The sequence below is a fragment of the Euleptes europaea genome, chromosome 6 (assembly GCF_029931775.1).
Source record: "Euleptes europaea isolate rEulEur1 chromosome 6, rEulEur1.hap1, whole genome shotgun sequence".
NCBI lineage: Eukaryota > Metazoa > Chordata > Lepidosauria > Squamata > Sphaerodactylidae > Euleptes > Euleptes europaea.
Genome location: NC_079317.1, coordinates 6,143,192 through 6,168,627, shown reverse-complemented (window position 1 = coordinate 6,168,627; position 25,436 = coordinate 6,143,192). Strand labels below are relative to the sequence as shown.

Below are 25,436 nucleotides of genomic sequence, written 5' to 3'. Positions count from 1 at the left end.
CTCATCTCAGGAATCCGGGCCGACGGAGCTCACTTTCTCTTGGCTCCCTGCCCCCTCACTCGTCAGAAATGTGTAGTTTTTGCGATAAATCTTTCTAACAACTGGACGTAACACTTCATACATCTGCCAAAATAGGCTCCGGCTCACAAAAATCTATGCTGCAATAAATTTGCCAGATCCCCTTTAAGGGCACTTACAAGCTCGTCTTGCATCTATCAGGATAAGTTGAGGGAGGGGATGCACCCATCAGAAAAGCAACATACAAAAAGAATCTTTTTGCCATCGGGTGTGGGCTCGCGCCAAGATTTGTGTGCATTGGTAACATAGAGGGGGACCAGACGCATATAAATTGAAGGACCTGAAAGCAGGGGTGAATGGCAAAAGTGGCCAGTCTGGGACTGAGGTTAGACATGCTCCTTGTCAAACTGGAATTAAGGAGGAGTGAAGCATGGTACAGAGCGAGCTTCCCGCAAAAAATACAGGAATACTACAGGAAATCTGCCAATGCCCTGCCAGTAAATCGTTGCCAGAGTGGCGTAGTGGTTAAGAGTGGCGGACTCTAATCTGCAGAACCGGAGTCAATCCCCCTCTCCTCCTCGTGAGCGGCGGACTCTAATCTGGAGAAGTGGGTTTGTTTCCCCACTCCTCCACATTAGCGGTGGATTCCAATCTGGAGAACCGGGTTCGATTCCCCACTCCTCTACGTGAAGCCTGCTGGGTGACCTTGGGCCAGTCACAGTTCTCTCCGAACGCTCTCAGCCCCACCCACCTCACAAGGTGTCTGTTGTGGGGAGAGGAAGGGGATTGTAAACTGCTTTGAGACTCCTTAAAGGTAGAGAAAAGCGGGGTATAAAAATTAACTTCTTAATCAAGCATACCGTAGAAATTAGGTGCTGTGAAAGAAGAAGAAGAACAAGAAGAACAAGAAGAAGAAGAGTTGGTTTTTATATGCTGACTTTCTCTGCCACTTAAGGGAGAATCAAACCTGCTTACAATCATCTTTCCTCCCCCTCCCCTCAACAGACACCCTGTGAGGTAGGTGGGGCTGAAAGAGTTCAGAAAGAACTGTGACTAGCCCAAGGTCACCCAGCTGGCTTCATGTGTAGGAGTGGGGAAACCAACCTGGTTCACCAGATTAGAGTCCGCCGCTCATGTGGAGGAGAGGGGAATCTAACCCAGTTCTCCAGATTAGAGTCCACCGCTTCCAAACCACCGCTCTTAACCATTATACTACGCTGGTTCTCACACACAGGTAGGATGGTGCTGCTGCAGTCGTCTTGTTTGTGGGCTTCCTAGAGGCACCTGGGGCGAAAACGCATGGTCGCTTTATCCTGCTTTAATCCCTGTTTCAGCCAGGATTCAGCCTGGATCGAATGCATGCGTTTCGCCTAATGTGAGTTCGATCCTGGCTAAAACAGGGATTAAAGGCGGATAAAGCGACCATGCGTTTTTGCCCCTGGTTGGCCACTGTGTGAACAGACTGCTGGACTTGATGGGCCTGGGTCTGATCCAGCATGGCTTTTCTTATGTTCTTATGTTCTCTCTGGACAGCCAGGTTTGGGGGGGGGGGGGACGACACACAGGAAGCTGCCTTATACTAAATCAGCCCCTGGGTCCATCAATGTCGGTATTGGCCGCAGCTCCCCAGGGTCTCAGGCTGAGATCTCTCACATCACCTACCGCCTGGTCCTTTTAACTGGAGATGCCGGGGATTGAACCTGGGACCTTCCGCTTGCCAAGCTGAGGCTCTTCCACTGAGCCACGGCCCCACTGAGCCCCAACCCCTAGCCAGCAGTTGAGTTGCAAACGAGTTGCAAACTCCTCTCTTTCTGTTGCTCAGGACTACTACCAGGGCCGGAAGGGCCACGTCCACCAAACGCTGATGCTCGCCTACAGCAGAGTGGCGCTCTGCGCCCCCAAGGAACTCCTCGTCTCCCGAGTGGAAAACGACATCATGAAGAGGGTTCTGCAGCATTACTACAGCAGCGGGCAGGTGAGAGACTTTAATGGTATGGGCTTCAGTTAGGGTTGCCAGCCTCCCTATTGCTGCATGATGGGAAGTACCTTTTGGACGTCTTATAGTAACCTGATTTATACTTACCCTGTGTGGGATATGAAAATGATTGTGTATGACTATACACTCTTTAGAGCAGTGGTTCCCAACCTTTTTTTGACCAGGGACCACTAGGACTTTTTTGTTCGGTGCAGGGACCCCAAGGTTCAAAATTAAAATTCCGAGAATTTGAAAATAAACTTTAATCATAACTGTTAGTTAAACATTAAACTTAGAATCATATTTGAATATATTTTTTATAATAGAGAACTTTTAATTGAAAATATTAATTTATTATGGGTTTTTAACTTTGTTTCGCGGACCTTAATTTAGTTCTCGCGGACCCCTGGGGGTCCGTGGACCCCCGGTTGGGAACCAGTGCTTTAGAAGCAATTCTCTGAAGGACTGAAGAAGGATTCTGCATTATTGTGAATTTGAAACGGCCGTATCCTATTGAAGATTGTGGCTTCTCATTCATCTTGAATATTGAACTTGAACTCATTACTTACTTGGTACTCTGCTGAGACCTTTGAAAGACTTTTTGCCCTTTGATTGTATATTTTGTACATACTGTGTGTTGGTTATAGTGTGGTTACTTGTGTTTGTACATTGTATGTATATAGGTATCTCAGTAGCTTATATAAATTGCACCTTGTTAATGCTCTTCGCTCCTATACTATTTTCCTAACCTTTGGTATTAGTATTGAGGTGCCTGTTTCTCCCCCCCCCCCCAACCTCCAGGTAGTAGCTGGAGATCTCCTGCTATTACCACTGATCTCCAGCCAACAGAGATCAGTCCACCTGGAGAAAAATGGCCGCTTTGGCGATTGGACTCTATGGCATTGAAGTCCCTCCCCTCCCCAAACCCCTCCCTCCGGTGGCGAAGAGGGATCTGGCAACCCTAGCTGCAAGGGCATCGTAATGTGAACACTGCAAGTCGGCTTCTCAAATGCTGCCCGGGGCTTTCATTTTATTTTTTCCAGGTGCTGGGTGTTAGCATCGCAAACAAGGTAAGCTGTGAAAGCCAGCGTGGTGTAGTGGTTAAGAGCAGTGGTTTGGAGTGGTGGACTCTGATCTGGAGAACCGGGTTCGATTCCCCCCTCCTCCACCTGAGCGGCGGACGCTGATCTGGTGAACCAGGTTGGTTTCCCCACTCCTCCGCATGAAGCCCGCTGGGTGACCTTGGGCTAGTCACACTCTCTCAGCCTCACCTAGCTCACAGGGTGTCTGTTGTGGGGAGGGGAAGGGAAGGTGATTGCAAACCGGTTTGATTTTTCCTTAAGGGGTAAAGAAAGTCAGCATATAAAAACTAACTCTTCTTCCTCTTCTTCTTCATGTGTATTATTTGCATGCTTTGTCCCAGGGCTGGCGTCAGCAAACCCCAGGGCCGGGCATTTGCCTACCAGCCTACCAACAAGTCCACCTCTCTCCCAGCGTGGTGTAGTGGTTAAGAGTGGTGGACTCTAATCTGAAGGACCGGGTTGGTTTCCCCACTCCTCCACACGAAGCCAGCTGGGTCACCTTGGGCTAGTCCCATTTCTCTCAGGACTCTCTCCGCCCCACCTACCTCACTGGGTGTCTGTTGTGGGGAGGGGAAGGGAAGGGAGATTGTAAGCCGGTTTGATTCTCCTTAAAAGATAGAGAAAACCGGCATATAAAAAACAACTCTTCTTCTTCTTCTTCTTCCCCACATTCATGTCATCTTGGGAAATGCAGGGCTGCTGCCACGTGATGTTTGCATTTGCCTTGTAAAAGGGTTCTTTTGGAAATGCAGGACATAAACCTCAAGCTGGCCTTCATCCAGAGCATGACAGATATTAGCCACGCCCTCCACGAGACCCGGGACTACCAGGGACTCCAGTTAACCTGCAAAAAGGAGCTCCTGGGTGTCATGCTGGTGAGTGAGGTGCCCCAGGACCCTGGGTCTTCTGCCAGCCGCTGCTGTAGATCTGCAGAACCCCATTGCCTTCCTGAGCACGGGCCTTCGTGTCCTAAAAATATGAAGCATTTCTTCACCTGGGGGTAGGCCAGCATCGCATGAGACAATCTAGCACATTCCTCCCAAAAATGTACGGAAACCATTGAGTTTGGGGGGAGTGCTAGAGCGTCCCCGTCACATCCGGGATAAACCTGGACGTTAGGGTTGCCGGGTTCCTCTTCGCCACCGGTGGGAGGTTTTCGGGGCGGCGCCTGAGGAGGGTGGGGTTTGGGGAGGGGAGGGACTTCAATGCCATAGAGTCCAATTGCCAAAGCTGCCATTTTCTCCAGATTTTCTCTATCAGCTGGAAATCAGTTGGAATAGCAGGAGATCTCCAGCTACTACCTGGAGGTTGGCAACCCTACCGGAAGTGCCGGTGCAAATCACACACACCCTTCAGCTGGCCTGCTTCCACTCGCCAGCCAGCTGAGGGGCGGTGTGCAGCCCTGTTAATTGGTGGACAATTACCCACCAGAACCGGGCATTTGGCAGTCCTGTCTCCCATCCAAGTACTAATCAGGGCTGATTCTGGAGGTCCCTTCCAACTCTATGTGGGTTAGGAGACTGAACTAGGACTGGAGAAATCTGAGTTCAGACCCCCTCTCTGACATGAAATCTTGCTGTGTGACCTTGGGCAAATCGTCCCCGCTCAGTCTAAACTACCTCACAGGGTTGTTGTGAGGATAATGTGGGGGAGAGTCGAACGCTGAAAGCTGCCCTGAACACCTCGGCGGACAGGTGGGATGAAAATACAATTGCAGCCATAGTGTTCTTTTCAGCAGTTTTCAGTAGTTTGAAATCCCCCTGCATTGTGCAAGGGGTTGGACTAGATGACCTTGGTGGTCCCTTCCAACTCTGTGATTCTACGATTTTATGACTTTGCGGAGTAAACTTAAACTCCCTTCTCCTTGTCTGCTTTACTGACCTGGTGGATTAAGCCTGTATAGTCTCTCATCAGTAGGGCTACCAACTCTGTCTTGGAAAATTCCTGGAGATTTGGGGGTGGATCTGTAGAGGGCGGTTGTAATGTCAGATCTCCAGGACCCACCTGGGGGCTGGCAACACTTTCAGTGACTCTTTCATCCCTTTGGTCATCCCCCCCCCCAAAAAAAAAACCCCTCTTCTCTCTCTTTCAGGATTTCATCAGGGAAGAGCCCTTGGATTCTCTAGCTACTCCAGTTCGCCCCAAGGCCATCCTTGCCCTGGGATACCTAAGGTAGGCTTAATGAAAAGGAAGCCCCGAAGCAGTCGGTGGGGTGACCACGTGGAAATGTCCCTGCATAAAAGGCCTTTATCTCCTGTTACAACTTCACTTTCCAGTCCCCGCCACGGGCTTATCACGTCCTTGTTTTTATTCTTACTTTGAACATAGGAAAAGATCCCTTTTTTTGTTCTGTTTAACATCTCTCGCTAGCCTAAGCTCATACTGAGCTTTAGCTTTCCTAACACTCTCCCTACAAGCACTAGTTATTTGTTTATATTCCTCTTTGGTTATAAGGCCGTCCTTCCACTTCCTAAATGAGTCTTTTTTTATTTCTCAGTTCTTTAATAAGCTGTTTATGCAGCCACCCAGGCCTCTTTAGGCTCCTCCCATTTTTCCTTCTCATAGGAATTGTTTGTGATTGTACCTTCAATATTTCTTTTTTAAGAAACTCCCACCCCTCTTGCACTCTCTTCTCCTTAAGTATTTCTGACCATGGGATTCTTCCCAGCATAAGTTTAAGTTTGTTAAAATTTGCTTTCCTAAAGTCCAACCTATATGTCTGACTACGTACAGCTTTTCCTTTCCCCAAGACTGTAAATTACATGGTCACTACTACCCAGAGTGCCTACTACTTTGACCTCATCAACCAGTTCTTCCCTGTTGGTGAGAATCAAGTCTAAGATAGCAGATCCCCTTGTTTCCCTGTCCACTTTCTGGAGAATGAAGTTGTCAGCAAGACAAGTCAGGAATTTATTGAATCTTGCATTTTTAGCAGAGTTGGACTTGAAAATGCGGTCCCTTCAGCCAGCATTGTGTAGTGGTTAGGAGAAGTGGATTCGAATCTGGAGAATCGGGTTTGATTCCCCGCTCCTCCACATGAGCAGCAGACTGTAATCTAGTGAAGCGGGTTCGATTCCCCACTCCTCTACATGCAGCCTGCTGGGTGACCTTGGGCCAGTCACGGTTCTCTCCAAACTCTCTCAGCCCCACCTACCTCTCAAGGTGTCTGTTGTTGGGAGGGGGAGGGAGGGGGATTGTAAGCCGGTTTGAGACTCCTTTCGGCAGAGAAAAGCGAGCTACAAAAACCAACCTTTCTCCTGCCAGCAAACTGAAGCCGTGTTTGACCCTGGAGGACAATCGGGATCTCCTCGATCAAAGCATCAAAAGTCTGTTCCCTCTTCCTCCCTTGGAGCAACTGAAAGGGGAGGCGGGAAAGGACTCCTTATACATAGAGGTATGTGGGTTAGCCATCAATAATGATGTTTAAAAAATTAGATTACTCCACTTCTATAATGCATGCTCAGAGAGTATGCGCTACCCAATTTTGGGGTATCCTTCCATCTTTGTGAACCCCAGCATATTTTGGCAACTGAACAGTCCCTTGTTACCGCACAGCTTTTATGATCACTCGCCTGAACGCCGCTTCTTTTGGCGGTGCTAAATGGAAGATACGCTAACTTACCTTATTCAGATAGACTTTGTCCATGTGACCTGAAGAGAGTTGACACACTATCTCATATGATGTAGGAATGTCCCCTATACAATACTGACCGAGATCAATGGATTGCCACTATTGTAATTAAATTATCTGCCCCCGTACCAAAAGACAAAGTAGACCCCTTTTTGTTGGTGGATGGAGATCCAAGAACAACACCACCGGTGGCCAAGTATCTCTCTACCATATTTTCCTTAAAGAAATAAAGGCTCCCCATTTACTGCTCAAGACTTTTGGGTCACGGGAGCTTGAAAGGAAAGCGAAAGAGGTACGTGGGTTCTTTGGGGTCATCAATCATGACCTGCTTCTGGACTTCCCAGAGGCATTTGTCCAATGGAATACCAAACCAGGTGGACCTTTGGCCTCATGATCCAACCCGGCAATTTTGACAGGCTCTTTTAATTCAGTCTTACTTTTTTTTTTTTTTTTTAAAGAAAAGGGTACATAAAAAGAAAAAGAGGGATGGGGAACAGGGGTAAAGCATATTTCATCGTCTGGGCCCCGACTTGATCCAAACTTAACAGAAGAGAAAAAACTAATATCAAAGCTTGTAACTTTCATCTAAAACATTAAAGCTTCTTAAAACTCACTAAAACGTAATATATCCCCCAGACCTCAACGAGATTTAATCTTGAGAAACTAATACTCTAATATCTATTGTTTAAGCTAAACATTTTAAGACATTTAAAACATCCTGAATCTCACTAGACATGTTCTTATAAGTCGTTAGTGTCTTAATGTATAGAATAATTAGTTTGTCAAGTGAATAATAATCATAAAAGAGTTGCCATTTCATCCCAAATTCATCTATTGTTTTCTTGTTAATCAGGTGGGTTAGCCTAGCCATCAGAGCAAAATCCGAAAGTTTAATATTCCGCTCTGTAATGTCAGGAATTATGTTGGTCTTCCAACATATTGCTTAAACAATTCTGGCAGCCGAGGCTGCATATTAATAAAGCTCTTTATGAATCGAGTTAAGTTTGGAGGCATTATACCCAACAACATATATTTGGATTTTTTTAGGTCCCATGTTTATGCAGATAAGTCATCTTTTCACGCCTGATCTCATGCTCTGTCTTGGACTGACTAATCCTATCTCTCTCTGCCGATCTCTGGAATGTCTTACTGTTATCTCAAAACAAGGACAGAGGCAGGCAGAATTTACTTGAGGGCAAGATCAGCACTTTTCTAGCATTGTACAGAGGACAGAAATAATTATTCCGGCCCTGGCCTGGTGCTCAGTTACCACATAAGTTACCCAGACAGGGTTGTTGTGAGACCAGGCTAGGACCGGGATTGAAAAATAGGAGATCAAGAGAGGGGAAGCTGGACTCTCCTCTGCTGTTCTGTCAAAGCCCGAGAGATTGTGGTCTCAGAGACAAACTAAAATAATGCAACCGATCCCTCAAATGTCTTCTGACTTAAAAAAAACCCCACACAATTAACCATGCCTAGATAACAAAATTGAATGTAGAGATATAAACGTAGAGAAATAACTTAGATGATAGAGATATAATAGGGATATTTGATATATCTAATAATTTTATTAGGTGATCATTTTTAGATTACATACTAGCACAAATATTCTTTCATTACTTTATAATTAGAATAAATATTTGATTACAATGTAGAAAAGCAGGGCAATGTAGTCTGACTGACCTATATTTGTATGTCTAACATTCCTATTTTTCACCTTATCCCTCTTTCCTTCTGTACCCTTTCTTAAAAAACAATAAAAAAATTTTTTTGAGAAATAAAAAAAACAATTAATTACGGGGTGCTAAAGATTTGATCCAAGCTGGGGAGAAGGGAGGATGCTGATCTCTTTCCTAGTGGCCGTATTCTAATCACTATAGGGTAGAGCAGGGGTCCCCAGTAGGGTTGCCAACTGCCCGGTTGTGGCGGGCAATTGCCCGCCAATCAACTGGGCTGCCCGTCGACCAGCCGATGGCCGGCAGGAGGAGCAGAAAGGGGGGAACCATCCCCCACACGCTCCCAAGAAGGCTCCAGCCTCCTGTTCCACGCTGCAAGCCCGATCGAGCTTGTAGCATGGAAAGGGAGGCTGCAGCATTCCCCCCAGCCCTGCTGTGCGCGCGCTCCGAGCGACCTAGGGCTAGTCACACACTCTTCGCTTAACCTACCTCCCAGGGTTGTTGTAAGAATAAAATGGAGGAGAGGAGAGCTATGGAAGCGGCTTTGACCCTGGACCACTGAAGATACAAGAGTAGTCACTAGGGTTGCCAGTCTCCAGGTGGGCCTTGGAGATCTCTTGGAACCCCAGCTGATTTCTAGACTACAGGGATCAGTTCCCCTGCAGAAAATGAAGGCTTCGGAGGGTGGACCTCTATGTCTTCACCCTCCCCTGCTTCACCTACTTAACTTGCCAGGTTGTGGTTTTCAGGGACTGTACAATTGCTCCGTGGAGGCCCTCGGGAAACTCATGAAGAGCATCCTGGAAGAACATCCAACGTCTGAGCTGGTGGACGAAATCTTCCAGGTGAGTTGTTGGGGCAGCTCAGAGGAAATAATTTTCTTTTCTTTTTAAGTAGATTGGAAGAGTGAGAAACGTCTAAGTGGACCAGAGAGCCAGCGTGGTATAGTGGTTAAGAGCTGCGGACTCTGATCTGGAGAACTGGGTTCAATTCCCCACTCCTCCACATGAGTGGCGGACGCTAATCTGGAGAACCGAGTTGGTTTCCCCACTCCTCCACATGAAGCCAGCTGGGTGACCTTGGGCTAGTCACAGTTCTCTCTGAACTCTCTCAACCCCACCTACCTCACAGGGTGTTTGTTGCGGGGAGGGGATTGGAGGGGAGGGGAAGGTGATTGTAAGCTGATTTGAGTCTCGCTTAAGTGGTAGAGAAAGTCGGCATATAAAAACCAATTCTTCTTCTTGTTGTATCCTCAACAGCTCATAGATCCCTGGTTTACCGAAAACGAATGCAGCCGAGAGAGAGCTCTTCATGCCAGCTTGCAGCTGCTCACTGCTTTTCAAGAAAGTGTCGGGGTCAGCATCCGGGTGAGCGGGCCGCTGTCCTGCTTTTTGTTGTGTGTGTTTTTCCCCCCGCCCCCCATCTTTCATGCTGAGAAGTGCTAAAAGTCCTCTGGAACATGTGAAGATAGTTTCATAGGGTCTCCGTGTTGGTCGGTAGTAGAAAAGCAAGATTCGAGTCCAAGTGCATCTTAGAGACCAACAAGATTTTCAGTGTATGAGGTTTTGAGATACGAAGCCCCCTTCGTCAGATATCTGACAAAGAAATCTTTGACACTTGAAAGCTCAAACCCTGAAAATCTTGTTCGTCTCTAAGGGGCTACTGGATTTGAATCTATCTGGAACATTTATTATTTATCTAAAAAATTGCCAAGTTCCAAATTCCTTGGACTTGTTTCCAGAGTGGGATTGTTTTTTGCCACTGTTCCATTTTTTATTCCCAGATCCCCCCCTGATCTTGTGAGTACAAGTGCTGTTTCTTACCACTGCCTATTCCTTCTTTCATTTTGCTACGAACATTCACACTGATTTTAGGAAGCTAAGCAGTTAGTACTTGGAAGGGAGACCACCAAAGAAGTCCAGAATTGCTATGCAGAGGAAGGCAATGGCAAACCACCTCTGCTCATCTGTTGCCTTGAAAACTCCATGGTTCTGGTGTCATTGTGAGTTGGTTGTCACTTGGCTGCATACATCTATTATTATTAAATAAATAAATTTTGGAAAAAGGAGATGTCAAAGATTGTAGCAACCACTGGACCATTGTATTAATTTCTCATGCAAGTAAAGCGATGTTCAAAATCTTACAACAAATACTGTTACCATATATGGAATGAGAAATGCCTGACATTCAAGCTGGATTCAGAAAAGGAAGAGGCACTAGAGATCATATTGCACATTTATGTTGTTAGCAGACCATATAAGAGAATTTCAGAAGAAAATCAGATTGGGTTTCATGGATTACAGCAAGGCTTTTGACTGGGTGGGTCATGAAAAGCTATGGTTGGTTTAAAAAAAATAGGTGTGCCACAGAATCTGATTGTTTTGATGACCAATCTGTACTCTGGACAAGAGGTTACAGTTGGGACAGAATTTGGAGAAACAGAATGGTTTCCAGATGGCAAAGGTGTCAGACAAGGATGTATTTTATATCTCTATATCTTTAATCTCTATGCAGAACATATCATAATGAAAGATGGATTAGGTTAAGATGAAAGTGGAGTGAAAATGGGTGGAAGAAACATGAACAATTTGAGATATGCAGATGATACCACATTACTGGCAGAAAATGGTTTTGGAAATACCAAATGGCAAAGTGTGCATTCCCATCATGAGATGGAGAACTAGATTCAGATCCAGTAGCACCTTAAAGACCAACTTGATTTTTGAGGTATGAGCTTTAAAGAGGCAAAGCTCCCTTCATCAGATACAGGTCATTTATGCATGGATACTTTCACTCACGTTAGCCCCAGGTCTATCTCGGTTGTTCCTTGGAATTATGCATGAGTTTTCCGTCCATTAGTGATGACCTCGCTGCCAGCCCTCACAAATCCTGGGACTTCCCGTTCCTCTGTTAACCCGATTCTTCCCTCCCCCCCAGCTCAGCCCGTGCATCCCCATGCATAAGACAAAGCATGGGACATGCAAGCTTGGTTTCTCTCACAGCCAATTACAAAGCAGTGTGTAAAGAGGCGGGGATTCAAATGCTTCCTGCTTCCTTGGAACTCTTTCTGATCAGAAGAAAGGCTTTTTAAAAGCGAGGTTTGGGTTTCTCCATCCCCCTTTCAGATTGCTCCATTTTTTGTTTTTTCTTCTTAAAATGCTTTTTTTTTTTGGCAGTCGGGTTGGGGGGGATTTTCTCTCACAGTAAGCACTACAAAGTAAGCCAAATACAAAGCAGCATTTAAAAGGGGCGGGGACTTGCTTTGAGCTTGGAGATTTCTGGTGCGAGGATTCCCATCAGGAAGGTGTGGGTCCAGTGAGCAACAAACCTCCGTTAAAACTCCCATGCATAAATGACCACAAGCAGGAATGGAGATCCTATCATAAGGTGGGAGGGATGTTGCAAAGAAGGAACTCAGGATGCAAAGGCACAATGCAAAATGTAATCAGCTTCAGTTGATCTGGAGAGAAATGCTTCGGGGCAGAAAATTAGCATCTGTAGTGAGATAAAAATCATATATTCCTATTCAGCCCTGGGGGACATCCAGTGTTGTGAATTTATGAATGAAAAGAGCCATATTTCAGAGTAACGAAGGTATGATACCGAGGAATTTATTTGTTCCAAAGGGAAAATTGAGGAGGGTTTTTAAAAAGTCCCTTGGATGAGGGGAACACAGAGACTTTGGAGTGTGTCTTTATTTAAATCAACACTGAAAGCTAAAAATAATATAATGTGACCAAAATTTCAGGCAACACAAAATTGCCAAAACGGTTACGTCCCGAGTGCCCAAATTTTTTTGCAATAAATAAAGATTTCTATTTTGTTGTTCTTGTTTAGAGCAGGGAAGATTTTCAACAGTTTGGGTCTCTGGTTGCCCTGCTTGCCCCGTTCACCTGCGATTTTTCCACCCAATGTCGGCAGTGGGCGAGTGAATGCATCACCTGCCTTGTGCACATACAAGGTGAGGAAAGAGCAGAAGCGTGGTGACCTTTGTCCCTTTTTCCGAGGGCGGATGATCCAGAATCAAAGGAATTCCCTTTCCTCTTTAACCCGATTCTTCCCTCTCCCCTGAGCTCAGCCCGGGTGAAATCCTAGTGCATAAGGCAAAGGCAGGCTTTTCCGGATTCTAATTTTCCTTGGTTGTAACTTCTTCTTTCTTCCAGGGGGGAGTTCATTCTGCACGTGTTTTGCTCCCTCTAGTGGTCAATTCAATTTTACACTGGTTTACGTGCAGCATAAAAACTTGCAGTTTAAATCTGCAGGGAGATATGCTGGACGTTAACCAGTGTAATATCGAATCAGCCACTAGAGAAAATAAAACACATGCGGAATGGACCCCCCCCCCAAAAAAAAAAGAAACAGGAACTTACAAATGAGGAAAATGAGAATGCAGAAAAGCTGTTGAATAGCCACTGAACCCTAATTTGATTTGTTTTATTCCATCTTGTTTGAGGGCTGTTATTGGAAAGAGTGGGACTGCCAAATGGGACCAAGCTGGGGTGGGGGGCTCAGGTGTTGTTTGCTAGGATCTTTAAGCCACCTCAAGCCCTGGTTCAGGAGAGAGGCAGTATAAAAGTATCTATTTATCCGTCCTCTTTCCTGAACCAGGACTTGGGGCCTAGATCCAGGTCTAGAAAACACATTCCCCATTCTTTTCTTTATCTTTAATCCCCATTTCAGCTCACTCAGGAGTCACGCCAGAGGAAGAAGAAGTGATGCTGGGTGCCTGCCATGATTTACAGTCTCAGATTCCCGAGGATCTGTTCTGGGCATCATCCAAAATGGCCAAGGTAATGGGTCCCCACTAGGGATGTGGGGGGGAAATCAGTAAATTTTGGGTTTATTGGGCCCAATTTTTAAAGTACATCTGAAATAAGCCAAATACCCATACTGGTAAATATGGGAATTCAGCTTATTTTCGGGTTTCCCAAAAATAATTCGACCCCATAGACTCTATGGGGATTTTTTGAAGCTCCAGGGGGGCATTTTTGGAGGTAGAGCACCCAAATTCACAGCATAGCATGAAGAGACTGTCCTTGCACAAACACCAAAATTTGGTGAAGATTGGGTCAGGGGGTCCGATTTTATGGGGTCTGGAAGGGATCGCCCCTCCATAGAGAATCATTGCAAATACGGGAATACGATCCTGCCATGCCTAGCCAGCCTCAGTCAGACCATCAGTGCTGCCGGTCCTGCCTGTGAGCCACCATGGCCAGGGTCTGGTAGGTCCCTTCAGAGAGCCAGGGTTGCCAAGTCCCTCTTCACCACCAGCAGGAAGTTTTTGGGGTGGAGCCTGAGGAGGGCGGGGTTCAGGGAGGGCCTTCAATGCTATAGAGTCCAATTGCCAAAGCGGCCATTTTCTCCAGGTGAACTGATCTCTATCGGTTGGAGATCAGTTGTAATATAGGGAGATCTCCAGCTACTACCTGGAGGTTGGCAACCCTACCTGGACTTCCTTGGTGGTCTCCCATCCAAATACTAACCAGAGCTAACCCTGCTGAGCTTTCCCAAATGCAACAAGATTAGGCTAGCCTGGGCCATCTAGGTCAGGGTAAAATAGACGTTAATGGGATATTACTGACCAGGTGATGTTATTAGGAACAATGAATAAATAGAAGGTTAGAGAACAATTTAAGAAAGAACAGATACCTATATTCATAGATCGATATAGGGTTACCTAAGTCCAGGGTTGCTGCGCAGAGGCAGGCAATGGCAAACCACCTCTGTTTGTCTGATAGTTGGCCTAGGCTAGTCCAATCGCATCAGAGCTCGGAAGCTAAGCAGGGTTAGCCCTGGTTAGTACTTGGATGGAAGACCACCAAAGAAGTCCAGGGTTGCTGTGCAGAGGCCGGCAATGGCAAACCACCTCTGAACATCTCTTGCCTTGAAAATCCTTTGTAATCGGCAGAAGTTGGCTATGACTTGATGGTGCATCACCTACCTCACAGGGTGTCTGTTGTGGGGAGAGGAAGGGAAGGAAGATTGTAAGCCACTTTGATTCTCCTTAAAAGGGAGAGAAAGTCGGCGTCTAAAAACCAACTTTTCTTCTTCCTCTTTGATGGGGGATCGTAAGAGTTTTGGGGCCCTCATTGCTGGCTTCTTTACAGGTGGTCAGTGCCTATTTTCCACCGGGTCAAGCGCTGGACTTCGTTGAGGACATCCTGGGGGAGCTGGTGTCCGGAAATGAAAGGTGTGCCACCGCAGCAGGCTCTTGGCTGCTCACAATCCTGCAAGACTGCGGCGGTGCTATGGAAGCCCAGGTAGGATCTGTGGGCTTTGAACAAAGTGTTCAGAAGGCACGGAGAGATACAGACCATTGAAGAAATTGACATCGTTGTTAAGTACTGGTGGTAGTAGTAGCAGTTGTAGTCATATACTGGAAACTTATTGTTTTAACGGTTATTGTAATAATTGTATCATTTTAATTGTAATTCTACTACTATTATTACTAGTAAAAGGTAAAGGTAGTCCCCTGTGCAAACACCAGGTGATTCCTGACCCATGTGTTGATGTCACATCCTGACATTTACTAGGTAGACTATGTTTACGGGGTGGTGTGCCATTGCCTTCCCCAGTCGTCTACACTTGACCCCCAGCAAGCTAGCCAAAAAAAAAACAAATCAATGGGTTATAGATCATATCAAGGGTCAACTGACCCTAGAAGCTAAATTGACTAAACTGAGGCTATCGTACTTTGGTCACATTATGAGAAGACAAGAGTTACTGGAAAAGACAATCATGCTAGGAAAAGTTGAGGGCAGCAGGAAAAGAGGAAGACCCAACAAGAGATGGATTGATTCAATAAAGGAAGCCACAGCCTTCAATTTGCAAGATCTGAGCAAGGCTTTCAAAGATAGGACATTTTGGAGGACTTTGATTCATAGGGTCGCCATGGGTGGGAAGCGACTTGAGACGGCACTTAACACATACACTCACAAGCTGGGTACTCATTTTACCAACCACAGAAGGATGGAAGGCTGAGTCAACCTTGAGCCAGCCACCTGAAACCGACTTCTGTCAGGATCGAACTCAGGTCGTGAGCAGAGCTTTTGACTGCAGTACTGCAACTTACCACTCTGCATCACAGGGCTCTTTCTGTGCTAGTACTCTTTACTAACAGTAGAATAATAAAATCATAGAGTTGGAAGAGGCCATACAGGGTATCTAGCCCAACCCCAAGTAGTAGCAGTGGTATATTGAAAACTTATTATTTTAATTGTTATTAATTGAGCCAGCCTGGTGTAGTGGTTAAGAGTGGTGGTTTGGAGTGGTGGAGTCTGAGCTGGAGAACCAGGTTTGATTCCCCCACTCCTCCACAATGAGCAATGGATGCTAATCTGGTGAACCGGATTTGTTTCCCCACTCCTACGCATGAAGCCAGCTGGGTGACCTTGGGCTAGTCACAGTTCCCTTAGAGCTCTCTCAGCCCCACCTACCGCACAAGGTGTCTGTTGTGGGGAGGGGAGGGGAGGGGAAGGTGATTGTAAGCCAGTTTGATTCTTCCTTAAATGGTAGAGAAAGTCAGCATATAAAAACCGACCCTTCTTCTTCTATTGTAATTAGTTTAATTGTAATTGTAAGCCACTACTACTATTATATGAGGTGCTGTGGAACACAGGTAGGATAATGCTGCTGCAGTCATCTTGTTTGGGGGCTTCCTGGAGGCACCTGGTTGGCCACTGTGTGAACAGACTGCTGGACTTGATGGGCCTCGGTCTGATCCACCAGGGCTTTTCTTACATTCTTACGTTCTTATTTTCTTATGTAGAAATAGCAGTAGTAATTGTAATTACATTTATAAGTAATTGTAAGAAATACTAGTACTTGTACTACTAGTAATAATAGCAGCAGCAGAATCAGTAGTAGCTGATCTCAGTTCAGGGACAGTCAGTAAATAGTACTCTCAGGGCTGTTTTTCTAAGCCGTGTCCATGTACAGAGTCAGCTGCCTACCCAGTGTTTATCATAGCTTTCCAAACTATGCCTGGATCTTTTTTTTTCTCTTGGCACAAACATTAAATACATATTCATGCACAGCAGGGACCTCTCTGTGAAGTGGTATAAATGTTTCCAGACTTCTCCTTTTATGTCCAAGGGACAAATCTGCAAATTTTATTTCTTTAATCTGCTTATTATCTATAATTATATATTGACTCTTTCCCTATGGGAGGGGATATGTATTTTTAGGCTTAGTCCATCCCGAAGGCATAATGTAATTTACACAGTATGGCAAAAAGCTGGTTTGGGAGGCCAGATTACATGTGACGTTTTTGTCCCTTTTTTATTTGCTTTTGCGAATGCAACTGGGGTGCTTCCTTTGGAAGAGAGCAGAATGGGAAAAGAGGAAGGGACCTTCAGAAAATCTTTGAGCTACTTGCTGTTTTCAGTTTCCTTTTGATTCAGTTAGGGGCAAAAATGACCTCCTCTCCATTAAAAACAATAACAACAGTAGGGCTGCCAACCTCCAGGTGGTGGCTGGAGTTCTGCCAGGATTACAACTGATCTCCAGCCGATAGAGGTCAGTTCACCTGGAGAAAATGGCCATTTTGGCAATTGGTCTTTATGGCATTGAAGTCCCTCCCCACAACAAACCTCACCCTCCTCAGGCTCTGCCCCCAAAATTTCCAGGTATTTCCCAACCTGGATCTGGAAACCCTAAACAACAGCAACATTTGTGGTGGTACTATGTCACTTCTGGGGGAAACCCAGAAATGGCATAGGGTAGTTCTAGGAATTGCCAGAAACTCTATGGTAAAACCATAAAATGACCAGTGATTCCTAGAGCTACTCTTCCAGGTTTTCTCTGAAAGTGATGTAGAGATGCTTCTGTTGTAGCCTCCCTTCATATCTCTGCCCCCAACAAAGCTTTGTCCATTTAGTCCCACATTTCTCCTGTCAATGTGACCCCAGTTTCTCCCTAGTTAGGTTTAACGTTATGCCATCTGTGTTACTCGATGGAAGATTTAGCAAAATCCCCCAGTCAGACAGACTTTGTACCTGTGGCAGTAACTGTGTTGAAACAGTTCTCCATGTTTTATTTTATTGTAGTTTCTACACAGAAATTCGTAATGAACTACTAAGCCCCTTGCAGATAAATAGACTGAATGCTTCTGATTCTGGTAATGCTTCCTTTCTATTGAACAGCTGTTCGCCCCGTGTTTTGGAGAAGGCAGCGCAATTTTTAAAGATTGCTATGGAACGCCGCAAATCAATTAAACAGAGGGATGTATTAACTCATAAAACTATCTTATGTGTCTTTTAACCGTTTTGTAAGGTTATATCTCAAGTATTTATATTTTTACATGCTACCATATGCATAGTGATTTTATGTCAATAAAGGACAATTGCCTTCGACCCCAGTTTCAGACAAGGGTTTTGATTGCATTTAAAAATTAAGACTGTTCATTGTCACAGAAAACAACTGGTCCTTCCATCCTTAGGGGGGTATTTGTTAGCAGTTTTTACAAGGCTTGGGTTGCTGCTGAGCTCTCTGTGGCCGTGCTCCTCCCAGGTTTCGAAGATCCTCGACGTCTTCTACAGCCGCCTGCCTACCATCAAGGAAGAGTCCCTGCGGCAGGTCCTGGTAGATGCAATTTCCGTTGTGGCGCAATATCACTTGGACGCCGTCTTCAGCAGCCTTCTGGGACGGCGCCTCCCCATGGACAGGTGGGGGCCATAATCTAGCTGAGGATCTGAGCTGTTTGGGGGTGGATCCGTCCTCAAGGTTGGCGTCGCAAACCCATTCAGTAGAGTACTGGGATTTAACAGAGCCAGCATGGTGTAGTGGTTAAGAGCGGTGGTGTGGAGTGGTGGACTCTCATCTGGAGAACTGGGTTTGATTCCCCGGGCCAGTCTGAAATGTAACTACGTCGGGATCAGGGTGTTTAAGAGAGAGTGCCTGGTTTATTGTGTTTGTCTGAAGTCACAGACCTTAATGCTGTGATGTTAAGCAGACACCCTGGTATATGGTTACCAACCTCCAGGTGGGATCTGGAGATCTCCCAGAATTACAACTAATCTCCAGGCAGCAGAGATCAGTTCCCGTGGAAGAAATGGCTGCTTTGGAGGCTGGCCTCTAAGTTGTAGTTTCAGGCGATCTCCAGGCCTTGCCTGGAGGTTGTCTAGTTTAGTCTGGGGTATTCCCCTTCTGCCTGCTACTAGTGGAGCGGAAGAGGTATGGAAGGGCAGGAGAAGATGGGACTGGAAGGCTTGTGGCGCCCCATCAGCGGTCTCTCCCTAGAGTGGCCTGCTTCCCATCTTGTCGCGGAGCACCAGCAATGCAAAGGAGAATCCAAGGTGCAGCCTGGACCATCTGCGTTTTTCCATTGCAGTGAGACGGGGGAACTCTGGAGGTCCTTAAGCAGGGACCTGTTCCTGGCCGTGCTGATTCTTCACCGGTTAACTGCCACGGTCATGCAGCCACCCAGCTCAGAGACAGCATCGTCCACGGGCAGTGAGGATGGAACCTCAGCTTTCGCCAATGAAGAACCTCTCAAAGTAAGTTGGTGCTGTCAAAAGTTCAAAATGGTGATGGGTTGGAAAAGAGCAAGTCATGAGTCTTCCTGCCTCAGACTAACTAGCCATCACCAGTCCCACAAGAACACATGAAGCTGCCTTATACTGAACCAGACCTTTTGTCCATCCAAGTCAGTATTGTCTACTCAGACCAGCAGCGGCTCTCCAGGGTCTCAGGCAGAGGTCTTTTTGCATCACCTACTTGCCTAGTCCCTTTAACTGGAGATATTGGGGAATTGAACCTGGGACCTTTTGCATGCCAAGCAGATGCTCTACCACATAGCCACAGCCCCTCTGATCCCTGCTGGATCACAGCAGAAGTCCCTTGGGTTGCCAGTTCTCGTTTGGGAAATACCTGGAGATTTGGGGGTGGAGCCTGAAGAGAGCAGGGTTTTGAAAGGGGAGAAACTTGAATTGGGAGACCCCAATTCAAATCCCCGCTTGCCATGAAGCTCGATGGGTGGCCATGGGCCAGTTATTCTCTTCCAACATAACCTAGCTCAATGGGTTGTCGTGAAACTTAAAGGGAGGAGGAAGCCCTGAGCTCCTTCAAGGAAGGGAGGGGAAAATGTATGTAAACAAATTTTATTTGAGAGGAAGCACTAGGTCAGACTGCAAGCTAGGGCTCCATTTCCCCATGAGGCTGACAATAAGAATGTAAGAAGAGCCCCGCTGGATCAGACCAGTGGGTCCATCTAGTCCACAATCCTCTCTCACAGAGAGACCGACCAGTTCCTCTGGAGAGCCAACAGCAGGGCACAGAGGCCAAGGCCTGCATAAGAACATCAGAAGAACCCTGCTGGATCAGAGCAGAGGTCCATCTAGGCCAGCATCTTGTCTCATACAGTGGCTGATCCATTTCCTCTGGAGGGCCAACAACCGGCCGTAGAGGCCGAGGCCTCCATAAGAACATCAGAAGAGCCCTGCTGGATCAGACCAGTGGTCCATCTAGTCCACCATCCTCTCTCACACAGAGGCCAACCAGTTCCTCTGGAGGGCCAACAACAGGGTATAGAGGCCGATGCTTTCATTAGAAGATCAGAAGAGCCCTGCTGGATCAGAGCAGAGGTCAATCCAGTCTACCATCCTCTCTCACACAGAGGCCAACCAGTTCCTCTGGAGGGCCAACAACAGGACACAGAGGCTGATGCATTCATTAGAAGATCAGAAGAGCCCTGCTGGATCAGACCAGTGGTCCATCTAGGCCAGCATCTTGTCTTACACAGTGGCTGACCAGTTCCTCTGGAGAGCCAACCACAGGACATACAGGCCGAGGCCTTCATAAGAATATGAAGAAGAGCCCTCCTGGATCAGACCAGTGGTCCACCTATTCCAGCATCCTTCCTCACACAGTGGCCAACCAGTTCCTCTGGAGGAATAATATCAGGGCCAGAAGGCTGAGGCCTTTCCTCAGTGTTTTCTCCTAGAACTGCCTCTGAACATGGAGGTTCTCCCATACCACTTTGATCCCTAGAGATTTGGAAGCTCTGCTCTCAGCGGGAGACCCCAAAGTTCCAGTTCTTCCACATCTCTGTCCCAAGCCAGAGTTGGCAAGCCTAGAGAGGAGCCTTGGGTGATAGCGAAACCTTCCCCAAACCTCTCCTCTCTCTTTCTCTCCACAGGCCACCTGCGCCATCTATGAAGTCCTGTCTGTGCTGCCAACCGGGGAGGTCATCCAGGAGCTCTTCCCGGCACTCTTCTGTGCTCTCCTGCAGCAGGTCAGCAAGACGCTGGGGCAGAGGATGCCTTTTTACGAAGGACGCCGGAGGCTGTTCCGGAGGGAGCAGCACTTGAGCGAAGGCAACCCTTGCAGGTAACACCTGGGGAGAGGGCATAGAATCATAGAGTTGGAAGGGACCACCAGGGTCATCTAGTCCAACCCCCTGCACAATGCAGGAAATTCCAAATTACCTCCCCCCCCCCCACACCCACAGTGACCCCTACTACATGCCCAGAAGATGGCCAAGATGCTCTCCCTCTCATCATCTGCCTAAGGTCATAGAATCAGCATTGCTGACAGATGGCCATCCAGCCTCTTCTTAAAAACTTCCAGGGAAGGAGAGCTTACCACCTCCAGAGGAAGCCTGTTCCACTGAGGAACCGCTGTAAGTTGGTTCTTGTAGGTTATCCAGGCTGTGTAACCGTGGTCTTGGTATTTTCTTTCCTGACGTTTCGCCAGCAGCTGTGGCAGGCATCTTCAGAGGAGTAACACTGAAGGACAGTGTCTCTCAGTGTCAAGTGTGTAGGAAGAGTAGTATATAGTCAGAAAGAGGTTGGGTTAAGCTGAGTCATTGTCCTGCAAAAAGTATCAAAGGTAATGTGCTAATCATTGTCCTGTAAGTCTTTTAGTTATGAGAAAAGATGGAATGGTTCGTGTGTCTCTGCATCGCAGTAGAAAAGTTAAAGAACAAAGTAGATGTGCTTTCTTGTTCCGAAGTGTTTCCAGTCTCCGGGTCCGTTGAAATATTTCCTCCCCGTAGAGGTGTTCAAAATATTGTCAAAGGCTTTCACGGTCAGAGTTCATTGGCTCTTGTGGGTTATCCGGGCTGTGTAACCGTGGTCTTCGTATTTTCTTTCCTGACGTTTCGCCAGCAGCTGTGGCAGGCATCTTCAGAGGAGTGACACTGAAGGACAGTGTCTCTCAGTGTCAAGTGTGTAGGAAGAGTAATATATAGTCAGAAAGGGGTTGGGTTGAGCTGAATCATTGTCCTGCAAAAAGTATCAAAGGTAATGTGCTAATCATTGTCCTGTAAGTATAAATGTGGTTACCTCGTGAAGTTTTAAAGATTCTAAGTGTTAGAAAGTTCTTCCTAATGTCTAGACGGAAACTCTTTTGATTTAATTTCAACCTATTGGTTCTGGTCCGACCTTCTGGGGCAACAGAAAACAACTTGGCACCATCCTCTATATGACAGCCCTTCAAGTACTCGAAGATGGTTATCATAGTCTTCTCCTCTTCAGGCTAAACATACCCAGCTCCTTCAGCCTTTCCTCATAGGACTTGGTCTCCAGACCCCTCACCATCTTGGTTGCCCTCCTCTGGACCTGTTCCAGCTTGTCTACATCTTTCTTAAATTGCGGTGCCCAAAACTGAACACAATACTCTAGGTGAGGTCTAACCAGAGCAGAGTAAAGCGATACCATCACTTCGCGTGATCTGGACACTATACTTCTGTTGATACAACGCAAGATCGCATTTGCCTTTTTAGCTACCGCATCACACTGCTGACTCATGTTCAGTGTTTGGTCTACTAAGACCTCTAAGACTTGGCATGACCAAGGCCATTTACGCAGGGCTGTTTCCCTCGCGGTCACCCCGTTGCCTGCTCCGGTGCTTCGTTTTGATCATGCCTGCCTTTCCCGACTGTCAGTGGTTACCTCACTCCTCCCACGTTTTCTGGATGCTGTTTTAGAGAAAATCCAAAAACTGGGGCAAAACGCACGGGGAGAGCGAGGCGACCTCTGACAGTCAGGAAAGGTATGCATGATCAAAACGAAGCACTGGAGCTGTCGGTGGGGGGTGACCACAAGGGAAACAGCCCTTCATAAATGGCCCAAAATGATAGTGGCAGATGCTCTTTTCTGTCATTGGCTTTCAGGGTTTCAATGACTTTTGTCCGCGTAGACTTCCAATGCTGTGTTTGCCTCCTCTTCCTTCGCAGACTTTCTGTAGCCAGCCTGAAGACTCTGCTGCTAAAGCTGACCTCTGAGCCGTCCCTAACAGAAACCGGGGGAGTGAATATCTGGGTTTTACTGAGGGATCCCAGCACCCACCATGAGGGGGTTTGTCTGCTGACCAGGTAAGGAATTTGAGGTTTCAGTGAAACTCTTCCCTGGACATTCTCTTCCCATTGCATTCTAGCCCTTTTCAGATATTCGGAAGGAGGAAGGAGGGAGGGAAGCTGGCCTGATACAGCCCAGTCTTGTCAAAAGCTAAGCATGGTCAGTAATCGGATGGGAGGCCACCAAGGAAGGCCATGGCAAACCACCTCTGCTTCTTGCTTGCCTTGAAAGACCCTTGCTGGGGTCACCATAAGTCGGTTGAGAGCCAGCATGGTGTAGTGGTTAAGAGCGGTGGACTTCAATCTGGAGAACCAAGTTTGATTCCCCGCTCCTCCACATGAAGCCTGCTGGGTGACCCTGGGCCAGTCACAGTTCTCTCCGAACTCTCTCAACCCCACCTACCTCACAAGGTGTCTGTTCTGGGGAAAGGAAGGGAAGGTGATTGTAAGCCACTCTGAGACTCCTTTCAGTAGAGAAAAGTGGGGTATAAAAACCAACTCTTCTTCTTCTTCTTCTTCTTCTTCTTCTTCTTCTTCTTCTTGCAATTTGATAGCACTTACGTACGAAGGGAAGGGGTAATGAATGCCCAGTAGGGGGCAGTGAAATCACAGGAGCAAGCTCCACCCCTGATCTAAGCATGTTCATAAAGTCTTTGTATGTACAAGTATGTACAAGTCTACACACGTTGACTCTGTAGGGGGGGAAATGGAAGTTAATCCGGTTCCTTATGTGGGGCAATATCCCGACACTCACTTGTTGCAGGATATACCACCTTTGTAAATCAGCAGAGTTAAAAACAGCCAAAAGCTATGTGGAGGAACATTAACAGCACGCGTCTTTAGAATAAAGAAAACTGTATTTAACAAAAGATTATAAGATTCTGTAAACAAAAAAACTTTTTCTCCTTAAGAGGTTTGTACTACTTTTCATATATTCACTGAAACATTGTTACCGTATTTTTCGCTCGATAGCACGCACCTGACCATAACACGCCCCCCCCCCCCCAGCTGGCCATCGGGGCGGGGAAAGCCGGCTTGCGCTGGAACGACGCGAGCCGGCTCTGTGCGACCCGCCCGCCTCCCAGCTGGCCGTTGGGGCGGGGAAAGCCGGCTCACGCTGGAACGCCGCGAGCCGGCTCTGTGCACCCCGCCCAGGTCAGCACTCATAAGAACATAAGAAAGGCCATGCTGGATCAGGCCAAGACCCATCAGGTCCAGCAGTCTGTTCACATAGTGGCCAACCAGGTTCCTCTTGGGGGTCACGACCCACAGGTTGAGAACCACTGCTCTAGGAAGCCCACAAGCAAGACAACTGCAGCAGCAACATCCTGCCTGTGTTCCTCAGCACCTAATATAATAAGCATGCTCCTCTGATCCTGAGAAAAAAAGGTATGAATCATGACTAGTATTCATTTCGACTAGTAGCCATGGATAGCCCTCTCCTCCATGAACATGTCCACTCCCCTCTTCAAGCCTTCCAAGTTGGCAGCCATCACCACATCCTGGGGCACGGAGTTCCACAATTTAACTATGCGTGCTGGGTGCTTGTGAGACCTCTCAATGGGATGGAGGTGCTTAAGAGCAATTAACCACTCCCCTAGCATGATGTAGTGGTTAAGCAGGGGAGGAGAGCCAGTATGGTGTAGTGGTCAAGAACGGTGGACTCCTTAAAGTTTGGGGGAGGGGCCGTGGCTCAGTGTAAGAGCATCTGCTTGGCATGCAGAAGGTCCCAGGTTCAATCCCCGGCATCTCCAGTTAAAGGATCATGCAGTAGGTGATGTGAAAGACCTCTGCCTGAGACGCTGGAGAGCTGCTGCCAGTCTGAGTAGACAATGCTGACTTTGATGGACCGAGGGTCTGGTTCCGTATAAACAGTTTCATGTGTTCATGTGTTCAAAGGTAGAGAAAATTGGGATATAAAAACCTCCTCTTCTTCATCTATTCTGTGCATTTACTAACAAAGAAACTTCTTGGAATGAATGTTGAGGGTAGTTGAAGGCCAAAAATTCCCCATAGGCTGATGTAGGCCAAAGTGGAAGACGTTTTTACAAACACACACACCAGACTGTCTGAAAAAGCCTTCATAGCTTGCTTGCAGGTTGTCTGACAAGATTATTTCTGACTCTCTACAGCACCAGTAAAACAGCATTGATGTTGCTACCTAGGCAGGCAGGTGCGGATGTCAAGATCTGCCGTTGTTCTCCCACCATCATTCCTTTTCTGTTTCAGTCATTTGGTGCAGAGAGGCCTTCTAGATAAGGAGATCATTGAACACGTCCTGTCCTGGATGAATTCAGGGTCTGAAAAACTGCGTCTCACCAGCACTGCCTTTTTTGTGGAGGTAAGAGGCTGGGCTGTGGTGACTGGATGTTCCATTGCTGTCTGAAAAAGATAGGTTCAGTTCCCCACTCCTCCACATGAGCAGTGGACTTTAATCTGGAGAACTGAGTTCAATTCTCCACTCCTCCACATGAGTGGCGGATGCTAATCTGGAGAACTGGGTTTGATTCCCCACTCCTCCATATGAGCGGCAGACTCCAATCTGGAGAACCGGGTTTGATTCCCAACTCCTCCACATGAGCGGCAGACTCTAATCTGGTGAACCGGGTTGGTTTCCCCACTCCTACACATGACGCCAGCTGGGTGATCTTGGGCCAGTCACGGTTCTCTCTGAACTCTCACAGCCCCACCTACCTCACAAGGTGTCTGTTGCGGAGGGGGAAGGGAAGGCTATTGTGAGCCATTTTGGGACTCCTTA

General features: G+C 47.0%; 1 protein-coding gene across 1 annotated transcript in view; it reads left to right on the top strand.

The window, feature by feature from the left end:
• Window positions 1-25,436, top strand: part of LOC130478905 (maestro heat-like repeat-containing protein family member 2B) — a 58,460-nt gene that overhangs the window by 19,348 nt on the left and 13,676 nt on the right. The window contains exons 16-30 of the mRNA XM_056851150.1: window positions 1,841-1,993; window positions 3,037-3,063; window positions 3,828-3,950; window positions 5,168-5,247; window positions 6,340-6,469; window positions 9,132-9,227; window positions 9,642-9,749; window positions 12,220-12,343; window positions 13,063-13,172; window positions 14,490-14,642; window positions 17,893-18,047; window positions 18,713-18,878; window positions 20,519-20,709; window positions 22,559-22,696; window positions 24,908-25,019. Coding sequence (XP_056707128.1) covers window positions 1,841-1,993; window positions 3,037-3,063; window positions 3,828-3,950; window positions 5,168-5,247; window positions 6,340-6,469; window positions 9,132-9,227; window positions 9,642-9,749; window positions 12,220-12,343; window positions 13,063-13,172; window positions 14,490-14,642; window positions 17,893-18,047; window positions 18,713-18,878; window positions 20,519-20,709; window positions 22,559-22,696; window positions 24,908-25,019 — 1,866 coding nt within the window. The remainder of the gene's footprint in view (window positions 1-1,840; window positions 1,994-3,036; window positions 3,064-3,827; window positions 3,951-5,167; window positions 5,248-6,339; window positions 6,470-9,131; window positions 9,228-9,641; window positions 9,750-12,219; window positions 12,344-13,062; window positions 13,173-14,489; window positions 14,643-17,892; window positions 18,048-18,712; window positions 18,879-20,518; window positions 20,710-22,558; window positions 22,697-24,907; window positions 25,020-25,436) is intronic.